The 18634-nt window shown below is 40.6% G+C and overlaps 1 protein-coding gene across 3 annotated transcripts in view; it reads left to right on the top strand.

Moving 5' to 3' along the window:
* Positions 1-18634, top strand: part of KIF13B (kinesin family member 13B) — a 144734-nt gene that overhangs the window by 89887 nt on the left and 36213 nt on the right. For all 3 annotated transcript variants that reach the window (XM_069850602.1, XM_069850601.1, XM_069850600.1), the window contains exons 20-31: positions 360-509; positions 1312-1440; positions 3259-3429; positions 4372-4529; positions 6203-6335; positions 8174-8320; positions 10802-10831; positions 12591-12690; positions 13005-13131; positions 14680-14735; positions 16097-16221; positions 17325-17501. In XM_069850602.1, coding sequence (XP_069706703.1) covers positions 360-509; positions 1312-1440; positions 3259-3429; positions 4372-4529; positions 6203-6335; positions 8174-8320; positions 10802-10831; positions 12591-12690; positions 13005-13131; positions 14680-14735; positions 16097-16221; positions 17325-17501 — 1503 coding nt within the window. The remainder of the gene's footprint in view (positions 1-359; positions 510-1311; positions 1441-3258; positions 3430-4371; positions 4530-6202; positions 6336-8173; positions 8321-10801; positions 10832-12590; positions 12691-13004; positions 13132-14679; positions 14736-16096; positions 16222-17324; positions 17502-18634) is intronic.

Genomic DNA, 18634 nt, shown 5'->3' with positions numbered 1-18634 from the left:
TTGCTTTTTGTAGTACTGAAGTGATATTCACCTTTTCTTTAGCACTTATCTTGTCACTGGTGCTTGTTTGCATGCACAGTTTGCTGATGGAACCAAGCATACAATAGGAAGCACTAAGTAAACACAACAGGAGTTTACATTCAAGCTGACTTGTCTGAATCTGACAACTTTAAGGAGGACTCGCTGAGGACAGGCCTTGTCCTCAGTCCAAAGTTAAATTCAGGTTTTCATTCATTTTGTAATCTAATCTGACCTCTTGCTTGAGTCCGTTTTTCTTGCACTGGGCTGCTTGTGCAACACTTTGAAAACAGTTTCATGAAAAGTTTGTTTTTCTTACATTATCCTGAATTTGATTGAAGGTGATGAGAGCTTACTTCAGGCGAGCCGATCCGTTCTACGATGAGCAGGAAAACCACAGCCTTATCGGCGTAGCCAATGTTTTTCTTGAGTGCCTGTTCTATGATGTGAAGCTACAATATGCTGTTCCAATCATCAATCAGAAGGGAGAGGTTTGTCATTCTTCTCTAATCTGTCCTTACTCAACTGTCTAATTGCAGGCTGTGGATCTTATTACCAGTATAGGGTATTTTCCAGTTATATGTGCACAAGCTCTTTGCTAACAATTTGGAATTATGCAAATCCCATAATACCTTACTGGTATTGTTTAGACAGCTCTGAATCCCAGCATAGTGATTGTGAAAGGAGAAAGCTTTGTGAGTGAAGCAGCCCGAAATACTTAGTAGAACAAGTATGAGCTGTAGCTCCACTGCCTTTCACTGACTGCCGTCAAGAGCAGGCTCTTAAATTTATATATGGTAAGAACAACTACAAATGCAGGTTAAGCATTCCATGTAACGTTCTCTGTGCTCTATATCACATCTGCACTTCACAGACTCTCTGAGACTGCAGTGTGCTGTTCCCAAAGTTGCTGTTTTCTGTATGTTTTTACAACATAGGCTCTTAAGAATAGTAGGATCATTAAAGTTGGAAAAGACCTCTAAGATCATCAAGTCCAACCTTCAGTCCACGCCCCTGTGCCTATTAAACTGTGTCCTGAAGTACCATGTGTACACATTTTTTGAACACCTTGAGGGATGGTGACTCCACCGCTTCCCCCTGGGCAGCCCATTCCGGAGATTCTTGCTCCAAAGAATTCATCTGCTTCAACAAATGCACATTGCAAAACAATAAAAAGAAATAAAACATTGTCTGCTTGCAGACTGGAAGCAGCAGTAGTTGTAGTTACCTGAAAAGGGATGAACCTGTTGCTGTTTTCTGGTACAAAAGTGATTCTTAATCCTTTCTTATTAGGTATCAGGTCGTCTCCATGTTGAAGTTGTTCGAGTGAGTGGAGAGATAGATGACAGGTTGGTTGGAGGTGAGGACAGTCCAGACTGTTCAAGTGAAAATGACACTCAGGAGAGAAAACTTGTCTGCCAGGTGAGTTCAGATATGTTTCAACCTTCTCTCTTTCCAACCCAAGTCTTAAGATAAAGAAGTTCCCCCGTGCATTGGCTTCTGGATGTCTCTTTGTAACCTCGTGTGCTGTGTTCACTTCTAGTATTCAGCTACCCAGGCAGAGTCTTATCTTTAAACTCATTGATTAATTGCATGAAACTTGGTTGATGGCTCAGGATTTTATTTTTAAAAGTAAATAATTTGTCTGTACCAAATCACTGAATTGTATGTACAGAGTTTAGTATTTTTGCTGTATTTGTTTTCATGGCCCTGGGTAGTGTCTCGGTGCCCAGTATTTGTCTTGAAACACTGCTATGTTGTCTTTTCTCATGATATTTTGTTTCTTGAGTGTCTGAAATAATGCAAGAAAACTAGATGGGGGTTTGTTCCTTTCAGTCTCCATGATTTATTTTTTAAAGTTTACAAGGCATTCATTAAACTATATATTTGTTTGCATACAGTCCTACCCTAGACAGTTTATTGTAGTCTTGGAAGATATGGAAGATCTGTGTACTATGATTGGAGCTACAATATCTAATTCAGAAGGAGTCACAGAATCTGCTAAACTCCTGTTGTTCTATGGATCATCTTCTCTCAATATTTCTCTTTAAACATTCAGTATTTTATGAAATATAAGCAGTTATAATAGAAAGAAAACTATAGAGTCATAGAGTCATTAAGGTTGGAAAAGACCTCTAAGCTCATCCAGTCAAACCATCAGCCTGACATCACCGTGCCAACTAAACTATATCCCAGAGTGCCATGACTACATGTTTTTTGAACAGGATGGGGATTCGACCACTGCCCTGGGCAGCCTCTGACAGGGCTTCACCACTCTTTCAGGAAAGAATTTTTTCCTAATATCCAGTCTAAACCTCCTCTGGCACAACTGGAGGCCTTTGGGTTTTAGTTTCCTTCCAAGTTAGCAGGAAGGATTTACTAGCAGTTCTGTGGTGTAGTAAAATGCAAGATAGGCCAAAGCCACAGAAAAAAAAAAGAGGGAGGCATAAAGCACTAGAGGGAGTGGAACCCAGACTTTGCTGGCTTCTGGACAATATGAACAATTTAGGAGCAGCAGTATTGATTTTTAATTTTTATCCTGCCCCACATAGCTCCATGTGCTTGCAAGAAGCGCAGGGCTTTGCTGCAGGAAACATTCTCCAGAGGATCTTTAGTGGTACCTTACCACAGGAGTCTAATTCATTAGAACTTTATTTGACAAATGGCAAATAGAAGTTTATTAAATGATATTTTTAATATATTGGCTGTGTTTAGATCAGAAAGTGCATTCAAAACATTTTGTTTCTATCTGGCATTGATTTTGAAAAAGAGGAGACAAGCTACTTTTGTATTGTTTGGGTGATGTTTGTATTGTTTCTAGAGTAAAGAGAGAGAGACAAGAGCTTTGCAGAATAAAGGGGCCAGTTTTTGTAGAAGTATGAAATTTTTATCGTATTCCTCTCCACTCATAAAGTCTTTTGGCACATCTGACTGGTAAAAATTAACAAAATGTTTTGGTGCACTTGTAAAATCCACACCAATTCCACTCCCAAGAAATGTGTGTATGGTGGCATCTAGTGGCAGTGTTCAGCTGATGCACTCAAAATACCGTCTCCAATCTGTATTGATGCAGAAACACATATTTTGTAAAGTTTTTGGTTTGCTTCTTTCTTTTTTTTTTATATCCTTTGCAGTGGAACGGAATAATATTGTTATAGCAGAAGCTACTGTTAATTCTGTTTGTAATGAATTTTGTAATTCTGTGTGTAAGTTCTTTTTGTTTCTCATCTTTCTTTCTAGATTAAAATACTTCAGGCTACAGGTCTGCCACAGCACCTCTCCAACTTTGTGTTCTGCAAGTACACGTTCTGGGATCAGCTGGAGCCAGTTAGTGTTGCACCTGAGGTGGATCCTTCCTTATCTTCCAGCAGCAAGGAACCGCGGTGCATGGTTGTCTTCGATCACTGCAATGTAAATTTTCTTTTCTATTTTATTAAAGAAACATTAAGCAGGGAGGGCAGGTTTATGCTTGCAGGACAGTTTTAGTTGGTGCTTTGCTCTCATAATTTACTTTGTAAGGCTGATACCCTAATACCGTTTTTAATAAGAATTTGAAACATCTTCAGAGTCCATCTAAGGCTGATTGCACTACAGGATTGATCACTTGTGCAGAAGCACAGAAGGTGAAGAAAGTGAAGAGTGGATTAATAAACAGTAATCTGTTCAGCAGGGAGATTTACATTAGAGTTTACCCACAGTAAAAATGCTCCTGAGCTTGTGTAGAAAGGTGATACTTGTCTGAATACATTCAATGTCTGTGTGTGACCTGATTGCTCTATACGTTGATGTGGTGGTGAGAAATGTCCCGGTCCTGGGACATGATGCCTGCTATCCTGAGGTAGATGTTGAAGTTAGGCCTTGTATCTTAGAACAGACTATTTCTTCCCATTGACTTTTGAGCAACTGCCTGAGTGGAGGCATCTTTAACCAGAGGTTTCTAAAGTCATCTTAGATTACTCCCATCCTGAGCTCTCATTGTGTTCTTCCTCTCGTTTGTCATTACACCAAACAATTTATTCTACTTATCATTTGTAAAGTAAGTGTGATGCCTTCTGTGGAGTTTTGATATTCTGATTCCGAGCATGAGAACATGTGGTTGGGTGGGGATTTTTGTAAGCCATTGGATCAGGACTTGGAACAGCTTGCGGTCATTTTTCAGACTTTAATCTTCAGCAAATTTCTATCTGCTTTGCCTCCTGATTTCACAAACTGAGGTGACAGTTCTTCCTCTCCTCTATAATCTGTCTTGGGGACCAGTGTAACGACTCTACAAGCTTATATGAAAGTGAATACAGTAAATCTCTAAGCCTAAGTTGTGTAGTCTCAGTCATCCAATTTTTCGCTTGCATACAGGAAGTTTCTGTAAATATTTCTGAAGACTTCATGGAACATCTTTATGACGGTGCTTTGGCAATTGAAGTATATGGGCACAAGCAGAGCGGTGACCGCAAAAATCCAGCCCTATGGGATTTGGGAATAATTCAAGCCAAAACACGCAGCCTTCGTGACAGGTAAATATGGAAGATAGGTCTTTGGCTTAGAATTCTGGAAAATCATTGTCTGGGATGTCCAATTTTGAAGCAAGTTTGGGTTAAGCAGTCAGATTCTGGACAGAACGTGTATTTGAGACTGTATCTGTTAGACTATTATAAGTATACTTCTGGAAAAACACCATGTGATATGTCAGTAGACTTGAAAAAAGTGAAACAGGAGAAATGCACGTTTCTGTTTCAAATTATAAGTGGTAAAAATTGAAAGACTTTGAAGTCCCTTTTATTCAGGCAAACTTAAGGGCATAAGCAGTGTTTTACAAAAGAGCAAGCTGATTATTTTCCTTTACTATTACACTGGTCTGTGCCGGAAATAGCTATCAAGTCTAATGGCAAGTTGTTGTTCTGACTAAACAGTGGTATGTTTATTCAAGCTCTGACTCCAATTCATTCTTTGCCATGCAATGTCATCTCTGTAATGCTTCCATTGGAAGAGCTGTATTGCTAATTACTTCCACTGGAGTAAATATGAGGCAGTGCAGTAATTTAGACTGAAGGGGGTTGCTTTTTTAGCTGGCAGACATTTGTTGTCCCTAAAATAAGCTTAGCAGTATTTTCTTAGACGTAAGTTGTTTTGCCGCTCCAATTAGAAGATAGCTCTGCACCTTCATTTATTGGCAGATATTTCACTTTTTACTTCCAGCCTAAGCTTGTTTTGAGCATGTTGAGTATCAAGCTGTCTGTAGGGTATTTAAAATACAGCAAAGAAGAGATGGAAAAAGGGTGCTATAAAATAGTGAGTTATATTTGGTAGCTGGCTAGTATCTCCTTCCTGTTTAATTTTGAAGTACTACTCTTGGAAGAACTGGAAAGAAGGCACTAGTATAATGAAATTCAGGGAAGGGCAATGGAGCTGGAGAAGGGGCTGGAGAACAAGACTTATGAGAGGTGACTGAGAGACCTGGGGTTGTTTAGCCTGGAGAACATGAGGCTGAGGTGAAACATTATCATGGTCTATAGCTGCCTGAAAGGAGGTTGTACTGAAGTGGTTGTTGGTCTCTCCTCTGAAGCGACAGGCAGTTGGACAAGAGGAAATGGCCTCAAGTTGCACCAGGGGAGGTTCAGATTAGACATGAGGAAAAATTCTTTCACCGAAAGGGTTCTCGGGCACTGGCAGAGGCTGCCCAGGGAGCTGGTGGTGTCCTCATCCCTGGAGGTATTTAAAAGCTGGGTAGATGAGGTGCTTGGGGATTCAGTTTAGTAGTGGACAGGTATGGTTGGAATCGATGATCTCAACGGTCTTTTCCAACTAAGTGATTCTACAAAGGTGCCCTGGACTTTGAAAGCTTGTGAGACAATGTCATATTTCACTCTGCTGTCTTCTGTGTGGATCTGATTGCACTGACAACATTGGGCTTCTGTGGCAGTGGTTGAGAGCAAAGCTTAAGTGTTAGAATACAGAGAAATTGGATTTTGTATTGGAAGCAAGAAAAGTCTTATTTCTGAAGTTTGACTACGGTAGTTGTCAGTAGAATTTATAAGAACTGCACAACCCTTTATACTCACAGAAGGTGCATCTGTTGAAGCATTCCTTTACTTCTTCAGTCTGCAGTCTGAGCTAAAGCTTTGGGTTTTCTTTCTATTTCTTTGGAGGAAAATAAAAAAAAAGAAACAGCATTTGACATGTTTTGCAGATGGAGCGAAGTAACCCGTAAATTAGAACTCTGGATTCAAATTCTCGAGCTGAATGAGAATGGGGAATACTGCCCAGTCGAAGTGACTCCAGCCAAGGACGTGTGCACAGGAGGCATTTTCCAGCTCAGGCAGGTGAGGTGGCATGGACAGAATTTCAGCTCTAAAAAGAGCCTGCGGAAAGCTAAGAAGTTTCTGGTTTGTGTGGTAAAGGGATAGTGTCCAAAAGACTGTCAAGCTTAAACACAAAACATGATCTTGTGCAAAACAGGCAGAAAGGGGAAGAAAGTGTAGTCCCTCTTGTGTTTTGTGAAGCTGTGTAAGCTGAGCTCTAAAGGCAGTCAAGGGCTTAGCGGGGATCTTTTTGCAATGTTCTGTTCCCTGTTCTGTGATAGCACCTGGTAGAAAGGACATCAATCTTGACTGAACAAAACTACTTTTTAAAGAGGTCCAGAGTTCCTCTTTATTTGATCCTTCCAGCCAACCACTCCTTTGTTCTTTGAATTCTACACGCATTAAATTGTTAATGCTTAACTGAATGGTTAACATTTTTAAGTAATGAGCCCAGAGAACACTAAGAAGGAGTAAAAGTTGGATACATTTTCCCTACAGATTTTACTAAAGAATGGTTACTTTGCAGCACTGATAGCATCAGTGGGTGAGAATTTTCTGGTCAAGGAGACCAAAGTCAGGAAAAGTTCTGTGAAATCCCAGTAGTTCACTACATTAGACTTATTTTCTTTCCTCTTCTGTAGGTGGGGAAGAGATCCCATTTTTTGCCTTCAGAAGTGTTAAAACCAAAATGTTTTGAAAACCCACCAGAATAGTAAAATGGAGAATTGCTGAATGCTGAATTTTTTTTTTCTGTAAATACATAAATCCTGTAAACATAAATCCTTGCAACAGAAGTGGAATCGCTTGAACACTGGGTCACTGAGGTTGCAGTACTCACCACTTTGTTCACAGAATCACAGAATAACCAGGTTGGAAGAGACCCACCGGATCACCGAGTCCAACCGTTCCTACCAAACACTAAACCATATCCCTCAGCACCTCGTCCACCCGTGCCTTAAACACCTCCAGGGAAGGTGACTCAACCACCTCCCTGGGCAGCCTGTTCCAGTGCCCAATGACCCTTTCTGTAAAGAATTTTTTCCTAACGTCTAGCCTAAACCTCCCCTGTCGGAGCTTGAGGCCATTCCCTCTTGTCCTGTCCCCTGTCACTTGGGAGAAGAGGCCAGCACCCTCCTCTCTACAACGTCCTTTCAGGTAGTTGTAGAGAGCAATGAGGTCACCCCTCAGCCTCCTCCAGGCTAAACAACCCCAGCTCTCTCAGCCGCTCCTCATAAGGCCTGTTCTCCAGCCCTTTCACCAGCTTTGTTGCTCTTCTCTGGACTCTCTCCAGAGCCTCAACATCCTTCTTGTGGTGAGGGGCCCAGAACTGAACACAGTATTCGAGGAACGGTCTCACCAGTGCCGAGTACAGAGGGAGGATAACCTCCCTGGACCTGCTGGTCACGCCGTTTCTGATCCAAGCCAAGATGCCATTGGCCTTCTTGGCCACCTGGGCACACTGCTGGCTCATATTCAGTCGGCTGTCAACCAACACCCCCAGGTCCCTCTCCTCCAGGCAGCTTTCTAGACAGACTTCTCCCAGTCTGTAGCACTGCATAGGGTTGTTGTGCCCCAAGTGCAGGACCCAGCATTTGGCCTTGTTAAACCTCATGCCATTGGACTCTGCCCAGCGGTCCAGCCTGTTCAGATCCCTTTGCAGAGCCTCCCAACCCTCCAGCAGATCGACACTTCCACCCAGCTTAGTGTCATCCGCAAACTTGCTAAACTTTATTTTGTTCTTCACAAAATAAAAAGATAGTATTGCTTGCAAATGACTGCCAGTAGAGGTCTCTCTGTCATTAAGCTTCCAGCATTTTATATTCTCTTTTCCAAACGTTTCAAATGGTTCTTTTGGACAGGGGCAATCTCGGCGAATTCAGGTTGAAGTGAGATCTGTGCAGGAATCGGGTACTTTGCCGCTGATGGAGGAATCCATATTATCTGTTGGAATTGGCTGTGTCCAGATAAAACATGTCAAGTCACAGAAAGTCCTTGAAAACTATCAGGTAGGAGTCTGAATATTTCCTGTCAGCTGTGTCTACTTCCAAGACATGTAAAAGCATGAAGTGTTGTCCTAAGTTTGTTGCAGATGGAGGCAACTCCATTGAGTTTTAAGGTTTGGTTTTGGGATATGTTTTGAACCTCCTTCTTAAATTTACAAAGCAGTGACAAAACAAATTGTCACAATTGCTTTGATGATGGTTTTAGGGATTATTTGGGATAGTTTAAATCCAAACCTTGGTCATTCAGAAGGTGTTGTGGAAGGTATTCCTCTTAAGCAATAATCATTTTCCATGGCAAAAATCATATTTATAAGAGTACCTTCTGTATCTATTCCAATTTGGGATTTTTTTCCCCTATTCTTAAAAGCAGCACAGCCTTCCCACACCATTAAAAGAAGAAAAGAAAATGCTAATGTTTGTAAAATTCACTAGGAGTTTGTCCAGTAAATTTTACTTCAAATATTGGATGTGGCAACAATTTTAAGTAAATATTCAAATTAAAATAAATCAATTCCATGCATATTCAAATAGTATTGAGTTAACATGATAGAATTCTTGGGTTTGGCCCATAGTCTGTGTTGGCCAGTTGTCCTCTGACTTCAGAAACACAGCATCTCATCCTGAAGTGCAAGTAATATTGATCTGGTTTTAGGGATTGTCTTCTTACGATGCCTCTATCAATTTCTAGCACAGTTTGACTCTTTCCCCCCCAACAGCTAAATAAAAATTTACTCGTTCCTCTGAGTTAGCAAGTCAAAACCTGGTGCAACAGAACAAGCAGGTCTTTCCACTTGCTTGATTAGCTGCCCTACTTGAGACAAGGCCAGCTAAATGTCAAGTAGTTTTTGGGACATCTCCCAGCTTCCTCTGATGTTTACTCTGTTGACAGAGTGTGATTCAATGTGTGTGTGCTCCTCTTTTTTGCTTAATCAGTATTGGTTTTCCCTTTGAGATCTGAAGCAGTTGGATTTTTGTTGTGTCCTAACCTTTGCAGTCCCTTGCCTCTCATGTGTTGGGGGTACAAAAGAGGGATTTTTTTCCTGCCTTTGCAGAAATCTCACTTTTCAGCATCATCTGAGGCAGGTTATTGCTTTTGTTCCCCACTATGCTTCTGCTAGCACCCCTTCCTGAAAGCTTTCTACCTATCCTTCCCTCACAGCAGTGCCCTATACCAGTTTTCTTCAGAGCAGTTATAGTGTTGTTTCTCCCCTTCTTCTGAACGAAACAAGTTTCTTGAGAGACTCTTCTATCCTGACCCAGAAAGATTGGTTCTCATGCATTTTACTGGAAAGCCATTCCACGCCTACAACATTCACGTGCCACTTTTAGCCTGTTTATAAGGGAGATAAGTCCCAGGTGGGCATCCTCTCTACCTCACCCTGTTTCTCCTGCAGTGAATTTCTGATCTGTTGAGCTGTTTCAGCCGTGTCTGACAGAGCTGGCCATCCATAAAACAGTAAATTTTTTTCCAGGAGAAATATTTAAGCTCTGCTTGAGAGAGAGACTAGTGAGTTGTGTCTGACACTGATATCCCCCACGTGGGCTATTGAAACCCACGTATTATTAGTCCTGGTGCTGACGATAGCCTTCTGAGGGGACCATCTGCATTTTCAGTCCCCTTATTAGTATTTCTCTATCTCAAGCAAATCGCTGTCAGTGGAATGTGATTTTCTAAAGACCTTGAACTAAGAAAATGCCTCTTCTATATGGCTTTTTAATTTAGGTTAGCTAAGATTTTTGCTTTCATTACTAAGATACAAAAGTAGGCTCCAGCGGCTTGTCATTACTTAAATAGAGAAGTAATAACTCAATGGGGATTGGAGTCCTCATTGCTTTTCCACTCACTGTGCAGGAGTGGCAGTTGTGCTTATGCTGTTGTGAGCAGCTCTGCTTGGGATGCATGGTGAGAATGAAAGGGGTGTCTCCCATCAGAAAATAATAGAATTCAAACCGTTGAAGGTCTATATTGCGACACATGCTCTGGCAGAGAGTGATTCTAACTCCCTAACAATCAGCTTAGGTGTTTACGATGTTTCTCCTCTAAATGCTGCAGCAAACTCACCTCAAATCCTTCGTGTCAGACTTCGATTTTGAAAGTCTGCTCTAACATTCATACTTAACTCTTCAGGTAAAACAACACATTTTTCTTTCTATCCAGGATCAACGGGTTTCAAGTTGTTTCGCTATAACTCCTTTTTATTTCTGAGGACAGTTTAGGTATTCTACCTTCTTCCAGCTATAAAGAATTCTAATAGCTCTGTTTCTGTGACATTTTTCCATTGCAACTGTTGGATTATTTTAGTTTGCATTTAGACCAGCTGATAGAAGCAAATCTTTGGGATGGAAATGTGATTTAATTCTGTCGTTTTGCCATTGCTAAGCTCAGATTGCTCGTGTTGCTTCAAACAGTTACAGTTTTTGCATTTGATGTGTTTCCTGCTACCGAAAAAGTTTAATGATGTGGTTTTGCATGTTTTGGCCTAGGAAGAAGAGGATGAAATGGACAGTTATCAGGTAAAAAAAATAAATGCTCTCATTTTACAAAAACAGACATTTTCAGATTAAAACATGTTAGAGGAGGATCAGCATTTTATCTTTGGTGTACTGGTTGGATATCCAGAGGCTCTGTCTTCTAAAGAGACTGAAAGCTTAAGAATTGCATGGATTGTTAAGCTACAAAACCGTATGGTGGATTAGAGAGGTGGAAGGAAACAAACAAGATGCCTTTCATGTCTGTTACTGAAGCAAGATCCAATTGCTTTTTGGTTTGGAAGGCAAACTATGATTAGCTTGAGTTTGTCCCCATTAAGAACAAGAACAGTCAGTCATGGTGTCATTGAAAGATGTAGCAAAAATACTTAGAGTCATAGAATTGTTTGGGTTGGAAGGGACCTACCTCGACTCCTAAGACAGCAGATAAAACTACTGACATCAGCATGCTATTTTTTTGTATCTAATGTCACATTAAGGTGAGGCTTAAAGGGGAACTGATGAGGTACGATACCCGTGACACATTTTTCATCTCCTTGCGAATGACTTGAAGAAAATCACATCATCATCAGTGTAGATTGCAACTTTATGTAATGCGAGCAATCAGAGATTCAGGTTTAATGATCTCTGCCAGGTCCTGGCATACTTGTAGGGTCTGCGGGTGCATAATACAACTGTGGTTTATAGTCTTGCATCCACCCATTTTTCTTGACAAAGTATTTGTTACAGTTTGATGTGGAATGAATCTGAACTGCTGTTGCCATCGAAGAGGCCTGCCTGAAGGCATCCCAGAGCTGATAGCTCATCTTCGTGGCACCCAACATGCTGCATGCAGAGCATCATTCATCATTTCTGAGCATTTCTACACCAGAGATAAATGAACAGCATGTTCTTAAAGATACTGAGGTCTTTTTTTTTTCGGTTGAGGAATGTCAGCACTTCAGAAGAAGTAGTTAAAAGGCTCAGTTGCAAATGCCATAACTAGGGACAGTGGCTTGATGTGGGGCAGGGATGGATTCCTTATAGGACACTGCTAAACACTGAGTCATAGTGAGTCATGGATAAGGACTAGTGTTTCCAGCTTTGCCGTAAGGTAGCAGTTGGTGAGTTTTAGACCAGTTTAGGGGCAAAGAAGGTATATGAAGTGAAGTTTGTTCCATACAAACTAGTCACAGCTAGAGAGATGCCTCAGGCTGATAAGCAAAAATACTTCAAATAAGTTGTAGAAAGTCAAGGATTTGGACCTGTGAAGAAGGCTGAGTGAACAGGGAGCCTTAAGGAAAAGAAGAGTCAGGCTGGATCTTGTCAATGTATGTAAATGGAAAGGGATAAAGAAGACAGAGCCAGGCTCTTCTCAGTGGTATCCAGTGAAAGGACAAGATGTGATGAGTCTCCACTTCAACACAAGAAGAAACTGTTCTGGTTTTTTTTATGGTAGTCGGGGAACAGTTTGCCTGGCGAGGCTGTGGACTTTCCATCCTTGGAGATATTAAAACCCCAACTGGACACAGCCCTGAGCAAGCCACTGTAGTTGACCTTGCTTTGTGCACAGGATGGAGTTGGACTAGACAATCTCCAGAGGTCTCAGCTGTTTTGTGTTTCTGTTGTCCTGTGCAAAAGAAAATACAAGAGAAGAGCCAAGTGATTTCTTGGAGGTCTGCTCTGCCTTATCTGCTTCTTGGGAACAGGATAAGCAGAAGGGTTGAGGAAATGTGTAGGCCACAAATAGGAAGCTTTGGCTTTCCTGGGTCGATATTTAACATGCCTGCTTTCCTCTTTACAGGATAGGGATTTGGAGAGGCTCCGTCGGAAATGGCTGTGTGCCTTAACAAAGCGTCAGGAGTATCTCGATCAGCAGTTGCAAAAACTCGTTGGGAAGCCTGGTAAGCCAAATGCTATTAAAGGTAACAATGGCAGTATGTTGAGGGTGACATACACCCACGCTTTTTATCGTAATATATTGTAAAAATTAGACGAGAAGATAATTGGGGAGTTGAATCTCTGAGTTCAGCAGTAACTTGCTTTCAATGCGACTAAAGTTAGAGAAGCCTGTATAATACTATTCATTGTTCTTTGTGTGCTGAATTTCTGAGCAGAGTGGGTTTTATTCTATTATGGATGGTATAAGATCATTGACACGTGATAAAGGCACTAAGAAATGTTCTCTGTTGTTCTGACTGACATCCTGCTTCTCCAGATAAAACTGAAGATGATGCAGATCGAGAGGCTCAGCTTTTAGAGATGAGGCTAACACTCACTGAAGAAAGGAATGCTGTCATGGTTCCTTCTGCTGGCAGTGGGATCCCTGGAGCTCCAGCAGAGTGGTATGAACATATATGCCATATGCAAGAACGAATGTAAAGATGATGCATGGCCTGTTCCTGGCTTGGATTGTTGCCATTTTTTGCTTTCCGTAATCTGGCCTCTGTACCCTGTATGAGCAAAGTTGTTAAAATTAGGCCTCTTGCTTACATTATTGTATCTGCTGTGTGTCTGAAATCCAGAAATGCTATTTAGTAAACGATACTGTTATTGATCAGAGTGTAATTATGACCTACTGAAAAAAACAGAATCAATATTTATTACTACTGCACTTACCATTTAAAAAAATTAGCTAATATGTTAATTACCCAGTTCATTCACTTAAAAGGCTGCTCCGTCATAATAAAACTGCATCTATAGGAGCATTTTGTTGCGCTCCTGGTTTGAATGCCAAGTCTGTTTAGTCAGCAAGCATTCCATGTAATTTTTTAAACATTAAAAATAGTAAACTACGCTAGACTGAGGTTGCTGTACTGTAGCAGCTGGGAGTAACGACTGCAGATAAGGAAGCAAGGTTGTTTCACTTCAAACCTTGTCTACAGTTGCTTTCAACTTCCTGAAATTGTTTTCTGAGCAAACCTCTGTCAGTATTCACTGATGAAATTGAGCGTCATGCAGTTTTAGGCTGAAGTTTGTTAAAGCAAGTACTTCTGAAACACAAAAAATGGTAAATGCTTGTTGGAAACATCAACTTTTCACATCAAAGTTTTGACTAGGCTTGAAAACAGTGGAGCTGCAGGAAACTTACTTGAGGAAGGGTCTGGTTTTGCACACATTTGCACCAGAGGACATGTTCAGTATGATTGAAGCACTTTATTTATTACATAAGACTTAAGCCTGCTCTTGATCACCATAAAATTCATGAAGTCTTAAGTTTGTCATGAGATGGCTACTACCTTTTTCTTACAAATAAGAATGCAACAAGCAGTCTCAAAGTCTTGTTCTTCATGTTACGTCATTAGTACCTTGTTAATTTTATGTAGCTTAAAAGTGCTAGGCAATGGAATATTTCATTTTAAAAACAAACAAAAATGACATCTCTGTTACCCTTTCTTCCATTATCTGAAAGAGAGGTCATATATGGCAGCTTTGATGCTCGAATATATATGTTTTACAATAAAGAGTAAGAACTGTGTGTTGTGGCAACATCAATATTAGGGTAGGAACTTGAGGTTTCTGACTCTCACTTTGCTGTCTTCACTGCCATCTCTAATGCAGAGGGGGCTGCATTTAATAAAAGTGCGTGTCAGGGTAAATAAACTTAATTTTTGCTGTTAGCATTTTAGAGGGAGAAAACATTTCTGAAAGCAGAGGTCAAAGAATGTAATAATTGCAAGAGAGCTGGTATAAATGAAATACCAATTCAGTTGAGTCTCTCTGAATCTGCACAGTAAATTAAAATAAAGTTGTTTGCCAAGGTTATCAATGGTCTGGCTTAGAATTGCAGCTGTACGGAATGTAATATACTGTGGGCTTGTGTCATAAGGTACGTGTGCTGGGTAAATCTGCATTAGTTTAGATGTTGCCATTGTTCCTTTCTTGCATTTTAGGACTCCTGTGCCTGGTATGGAAACTCACATTCCTGTTATTTTCCTTGACTTGAATGGTAAGTGTTTCTTAAAATGACAAAGCACTTTGAAACAAATTTTGTACAATTGATGACATTATAGAATTTAAGCTAATAAAATGAAGAAATGCCTGGAGTGGCAGACAGAATAATTTGAGAGTGCATGTTTTTCACTGAAACCTGTTGTTTAATGTTTCAAACTACACGATGTTATATATGGAAGGATCCATAGGTTTTAATGATCCCAGTATTTTGCAGCTGTTTAGTAAGTTAAATAGAAATAGTACAGTGAGTAAAGAAGCAAGAGAGTAAATGGCAAAAGCCAGTGTAAAGGAAAAATTATTGTTGGGAAGGTGTCCATATGCATGGCAGGGGGTTGGAACTGGATGATCTTTAAGGTACCTTCCAACTCAAACCATTCTGATTCCATGAATGTTTTTCCTGAGGTCTCACAAGGATAGCACTGATGCTATATCCTATAACTTTTATTGATGACTTAGAAGAAAATATGGAGTCACTGATAAAAACATCTGCATAGCAAAAAACATGGCATGATAAACTCAGGTTAGTTTAGCTCGAGAATGATTGTATGTGTTTCTTTAAACAATGTATGTTTCAGTACGTCAAACACAAGATATGATACAAACAATGTATTTGTCAGATGCTTCTACCATTGATGAGAAATTGTAGCCAAGTAAGCGGCAGCCCCAGAGTAGTCCAGGGAGCCAGCAGTGCCTCATCAGTTGAGCAAATCCTCATTAAGATGTTTAAAAGGGGGTTAATACTTGGATTAGAACCATCAGGTGAGAGTGGGGAGGTGACATTCAGCCTGTTGCGAGCAGGCCTTTGCTGCAGTGGTTTTGTCACCTCAGAAAGCACATTTATAGATCAAACGGCTTAAGAGAGGCACTGGTTAATAATTCATGGTGAGGGACTTCAGCCAGAACAGCTTTAGCTTCTTCTCACAAACCAAATTAAGGATTTCTTTAATAATGATCTAAAAGTACTGAATTTGTACCTGTTCAACCAGCAGCTCATCTTTAGTTAAAAGAACACACAACACCGAACTACTGCCAAGTGAGCAACGTACTTAGTGCGATTGAGCAATAGAGCTGAAAATAGACCTGTGGGTAAGGAAGGAATGTTTACAGCTGGAGCAGCTTCCTGTACAGCAGAGGACTTAATAAAGAACACTTAAGTCTGTGTCCCAACATCTTTGTGCACACTTTCTATATAGAAATGGGATGCTTTTTGAAGTGGAACAATGCAGGGAGCTTTTCTAAGTAGGGTGTAAGTAGCTGACTTGGTGATGAAAATATGAATTCATGCCTTGCCGGATGCTTTTAAGAAGGATAATTGCTTTGTTTCTGCTCACCTTCTGCATCCACTTGTGCTTCTAGCTGATGACTTCAGTTCTCAAGATAACCTTGATGACCCAGAGGCGGGAGGGTGGGATGCTACTCTTGTGGCAGAAGAGGAGGAGGAATTCTTTGAGCTGCAGATTGTGAAGCATCATGACAGTGAGGTAAGAGAGGTACAAACCAGGGTATTTAGTTTAGGAGATTTTTAATTGTTCTTTTAATGCATTAAGATGTGGAAATAATGCATCGAAAATGGCATACAAAGGATGCAACACCTGTTTCTTGCATGACTGGCTTTGTGTTTTGAAGGAATATTTCCTAGGAGTTGAACCGTGATTTCAGCAATAATAAAATTAAAATATCTTCCTTCATCCAATTCCAAGCATTACAAAGCTTGAGATTCTGAGTTAGTGTTTTAAAAAAAGAAACCAGAGGAAATTAGAGTACATAAGCCCCCAGCCAAAAAAACTGACAATCTTAACTGTTGCTATGGTTAACGTTTACCTCTGCATTGTAGAATTCAGTACACTCCATTTTGCCACATGATTCCTGGTTTATAATTTTTGCTATTAGGTTTAGAATCATATTTGATTTAATTTTTTACCTTAAAATTTTGTTCCTCACTCTGAAAATTATTTACTTTGATATTCTTAGAGGAGTTTGATTCCTGCTGCTTTTGGTAGGTTTTCTTTGTTCTTTTTTGGTTTTAAAGCCTGGAAAGATGGCTAGCAGGCCATTTTTCTTATGGCTTGATGATAAGCCATTTAAATCCTCAGTAATGCTTGTATTTTGACATTCAAGAAGAGAAATTTCAGGTTTTACAGTATTGCCAGAAATATTTCAGTGAAGTTGTTACTCAAATAAAGATTGGAGAGTTTGTGTGGTGTGATGGAAGATTGTCACTGCAGTCTCTGTTGCTCTCTGCTTTATCTTAATAAGTTAGGCCAAATGGTCCTGTAGTTTTGCATATTTTATAATTTATTCACAGTGATCCTGGGTATTCAAAGATCCCTTTTTTTCAAGAGGAAACGTTCCAGAGTTTGAGCAAGTTGGCATTTTTAATCCCAACATCTTCACTTGGCAAACTAATCTTGATTTTTAAATGGCCTCTTCTAAAGTGCAGGGATATTTCTTCATAGGGAGTGAAATGGAGAAGCAGACTCTCAAAATTTATGTATTATGTATTTTTGTTAATTATGCTTAATTAATTACAGTTAATTATACACCTAATTATGCTTATTAGAGGATACATTTTTTTCCTTTGCAGGTGAAAGCAGAAGCCTCATGGGATTCCACAGTCCACGACTGTATCCAGCTCAGTAAAGGAACAGCGGCAGATGAAAGAGTTTACCTCATTGTGCGAGCCACTGTCCAGCTCAGCCACCCTGCAGAAATGCAATTAGTGTTACGCAAGCGCATTTGTGTTAATGTGTATGGCAGACAGGTAAATATTTTATAATCCTTCAGGTCTTTGCTCTGCCCCATATTTATCACTGCTCAAGGAGGGGAATGCTGTGATTTGGGTGATCTCTTGCTGCTATGACTCTTATTTTCTTAGCCTTCCTCTGCCCACTCAGGTAGCACTGTGTTAAAGGCATGCATTGAGACTTTAGGCTGCAAAGTAATTTTCATAGTCTCTTACATATTGTGAGTAATAATATGACTTTTTTAAAGGCTCAATGATGTCTCTGAGCATGAGAGATTCAGTATTGTTTGTACTAGAATCACAGAATCATTTGGTTGGAAAAGGCCTATGAAATCATCTAGTCCAACCGTACCTGTCTACTACTAAACCGTACCCCTGAGCACCTCATCTACCCATCTTTTAAATATCTTCAGGGATGGGGACTCAATCACCTCCCTGGGCAGCCTCTGCCAGTGCCTGAGAACTTTTCAGTGAAGAGATTTTTCCTGATCCCGATCTGAACCTCCCCTGGCAGAACTTCAAGACATGTCCTCTGCTCCCATCACTTGTTACTTGGGAGAAAAGACCAACACCCACCTCACTCCAACCTGCTTTCAGACAGTTGTAGACATTACAGAATCACAGAATCACAGAATAACCAGGTTGGAAGAGACCCACCGGATCATCGAGTCCAACCATTCCTATCAAACACTAAACCGTGCCCCTTAGCACCTCGTCCGCCCGTGCCTTAAACACCTCCAGGGAAGGTGACTCAACCACCTCCCTGGGCAGCCTGTTCCAGTTCCCAATGACCCTTTCTGTGGAGAATTTCTTCCTAATGTCCAGCCTAAATCTCCCCTGGCGGAGCTTGAGGCCATTCCCTCTTGTCCTGTCCCCTGTCACTTGGGAGAAGAGGCCAGCATTGATAAGGTATCTCCTCAGCCTCCTTTTCTCCTGGCCAAACAACTCCAGTTCCCTCAGCTGCCTCTCCTAAAGCTTGTTCTCCAGCCCCTTCTCCAGCTTTCTTGCCCTTCTCTGGACATGCTTCAACACCTCAATGTCCTTGTAGTCAGTGGCCCAAAATTGAACCCAGGATTTGAGATGCAGCCTCGTTATCTACGAAGTGCTGTATCCTAAATCACTGGAAAAAGTACAGTTAACTTCTTCTGAGC

Source organism: Phaenicophaeus curvirostris, chromosome 2 (genome assembly GCF_032191515.1).
Source record: "Phaenicophaeus curvirostris isolate KB17595 chromosome 2, BPBGC_Pcur_1.0, whole genome shotgun sequence".
NCBI classification, from domain to species: domain Eukaryota; kingdom Metazoa; phylum Chordata; class Aves; order Cuculiformes; family Cuculidae; genus Phaenicophaeus; species Phaenicophaeus curvirostris.
This window is presented reverse-complemented; position numbering and strand designations above follow the sequence as displayed.